This window comes from Trichinella spiralis (assembly GCF_000181795.1).
Source record: "Trichinella spiralis strain ISS 195 chromosome Unknown Scfld5839, whole genome shotgun sequence".
In the NCBI taxonomy this organism is placed as follows: domain Eukaryota; kingdom Metazoa; phylum Nematoda; class Enoplea; order Trichinellida; family Trichinellidae; genus Trichinella; species Trichinella spiralis.
The window spans coordinates 1-1632 of NW_003532778.1; the positions used below are offsets into that span (position 1 = coordinate 1).

General features: G+C 44.7%; 1 protein-coding gene across 1 annotated transcript; it reads right to left on the reverse strand.

Moving 5' to 3' along the window:
- Positions 1 to 162: 162 nt before the first annotated feature.
- Tsp_14571 (multifunctional CCA protein) lies at positions 163 to 613 on the reverse strand. Its single transcript, XM_003366536.1, has 2 exons — positions 390 to 613; positions 163 to 325 (listed from the first exon to the last, which is right to left on the reverse strand). Exons 1-2 carry the CDS (start codon positions 611 to 613, stop codon positions 163 to 165), a joined length of 387 nt encoding a protein of 128 aa, XP_003366584.1.
- Between the last annotated feature and the right edge of the window lie 1019 nt (positions 614 to 1632).

Here is a 1632-nt window from a genome sequence, read left to right on the forward strand (position 1 = left end):
TACCATGGCAGAAGATTGGAAGCATGGTATGCATTCCAATGGCTATGAAAGATCAGGGCGCAGTTAGTGACGAGGCACATGGAAATGTACAATGCTCTGAGCTATCAGCGAAGTCGTTGACCCACCACAACTTTTTCAAACACAAGAATATATGCCAGAAACTCAAACGAGCTGAATGGACCCTATGAACTCATGGCACATGACATGCCCAACGCTGGCGTACCTTCTTCTGGAACAACAATCCATACTCAGTGTCTTCATCAGATTCATTACTTCAAGCATATGGGCCCTTTTGTGCAGCAAGGGCATACCGGTGAACCAGTGGCTGTATAATAAAAATAAGAGTTGAAGTGAATTCCCGCAGGTCAACTCATTGCCATATGCTGAACTGGGGATCTGAAGGAAGCAGCAGCAAATCCTGCAGAAGAAACGATGAAAAAATTCTGGGAAGTAGAGGCGTTCTGGATTGCTCCAGAAGAAGACTACTCTGAAATAAACTAAGAAGCGTTGAAGAAGTTTCATTATGAACAGACTTCTGATCACGTGAGATATCAAGTGTGCGTACTTTCAGTGCCTGATCAGCCAGACCACCATGACAACTACCTGTAGTCATAATATCATCTCTCAGTGAATAAATGAAGCTTCACCCATTGTCAGCAGCACATCCATGAGTTTAAGCAGTAGTCAAGCACCCTATCTTTGACAGTGGCACCAGAATTTGCACCACACGTCCATGTGTGATGCCTCCTCTTTCATGGGGCACGCAAAGGCATCAGAAATTGAAGAAAGTACGGTATAGTTTTCAGAACGCCAATTATTGCTGTTGCTGAAGAACAATCTGGAAACAGGGCTGATTCTTCTAGTTAATGGAGGATTGAGTCTGAGTTGAATGATTGTCAATGGAATTACCTCTGTACATCAAAAATGTATCTCCATGTACGTCTGCGAAAACAGAATTGAGACCTCTGGCACTTCCTGTGATAAAAGCTGACTGGAGGGATCTGAAAGGTTCAGCAGATGACAAAAAGGGAATGCGGCAGAAAGCACTCAGCGGTTGTTACGCAGGAATCCCACGCTGAAATGCGCAGAGACGTACAGTGCTGTATGGAAGCAAGTCTGAATCACAGCATATCATCAGAGATTTGTGAACAACTGTCAGTTGCAGATTGATGTACGGTAGTTCTGTACCTCCATCAAGGAAGAGTTGGAAGCTGTTGCGGCAAAGAAGGAACTTTTGTCACAAGCATTCTGAGAAAAACAAGAACATTCAAGCATATTTCAGAGAGAGCTACATGGAATGCTGCGTTCGATCAATGAATAAATCTTGACGGCACGACATCACACAAGTGCTGCTGGATGAGATTGAGTGGCGGTTAGCCTGGAATGCAACACTGAAATACGCTGAGACCTACAGCGTGCTGAGTCTGATTTGAAACGAACAGTCAGGTTGCAGCTGACATTCGGCAGATGGGAAAACTAACCTTGATAGAGTTGTGGACTGCTGAGAGAACATCTGAACGGCTGGGCCAGGAAGAAACATTCAGACAAGGGCATAGAGCTCTACCAGGCAGGAGACCGTCATGAAAAAGCAGTGCATGTTTTATGATTCAGCAGCTCAATTCGTGTGTGCGT

Bases quoted from the DNA above. Each gene is read 5' to 3' on its own strand.
- Tsp_14571 (XM_003366536.1), bottom strand. From the start codon at position 613: ATGACTACAGGTAGTTGTCATGGTGGTCTGGCTGATCAGGCACTGAAA. The intron at 326-389 runs GTTCAGCATATG...TTTATTATACAG, and splicing joins CTGCTTCCTTCAGATCCCCA to CCACTGGTTCACCGGTATGC.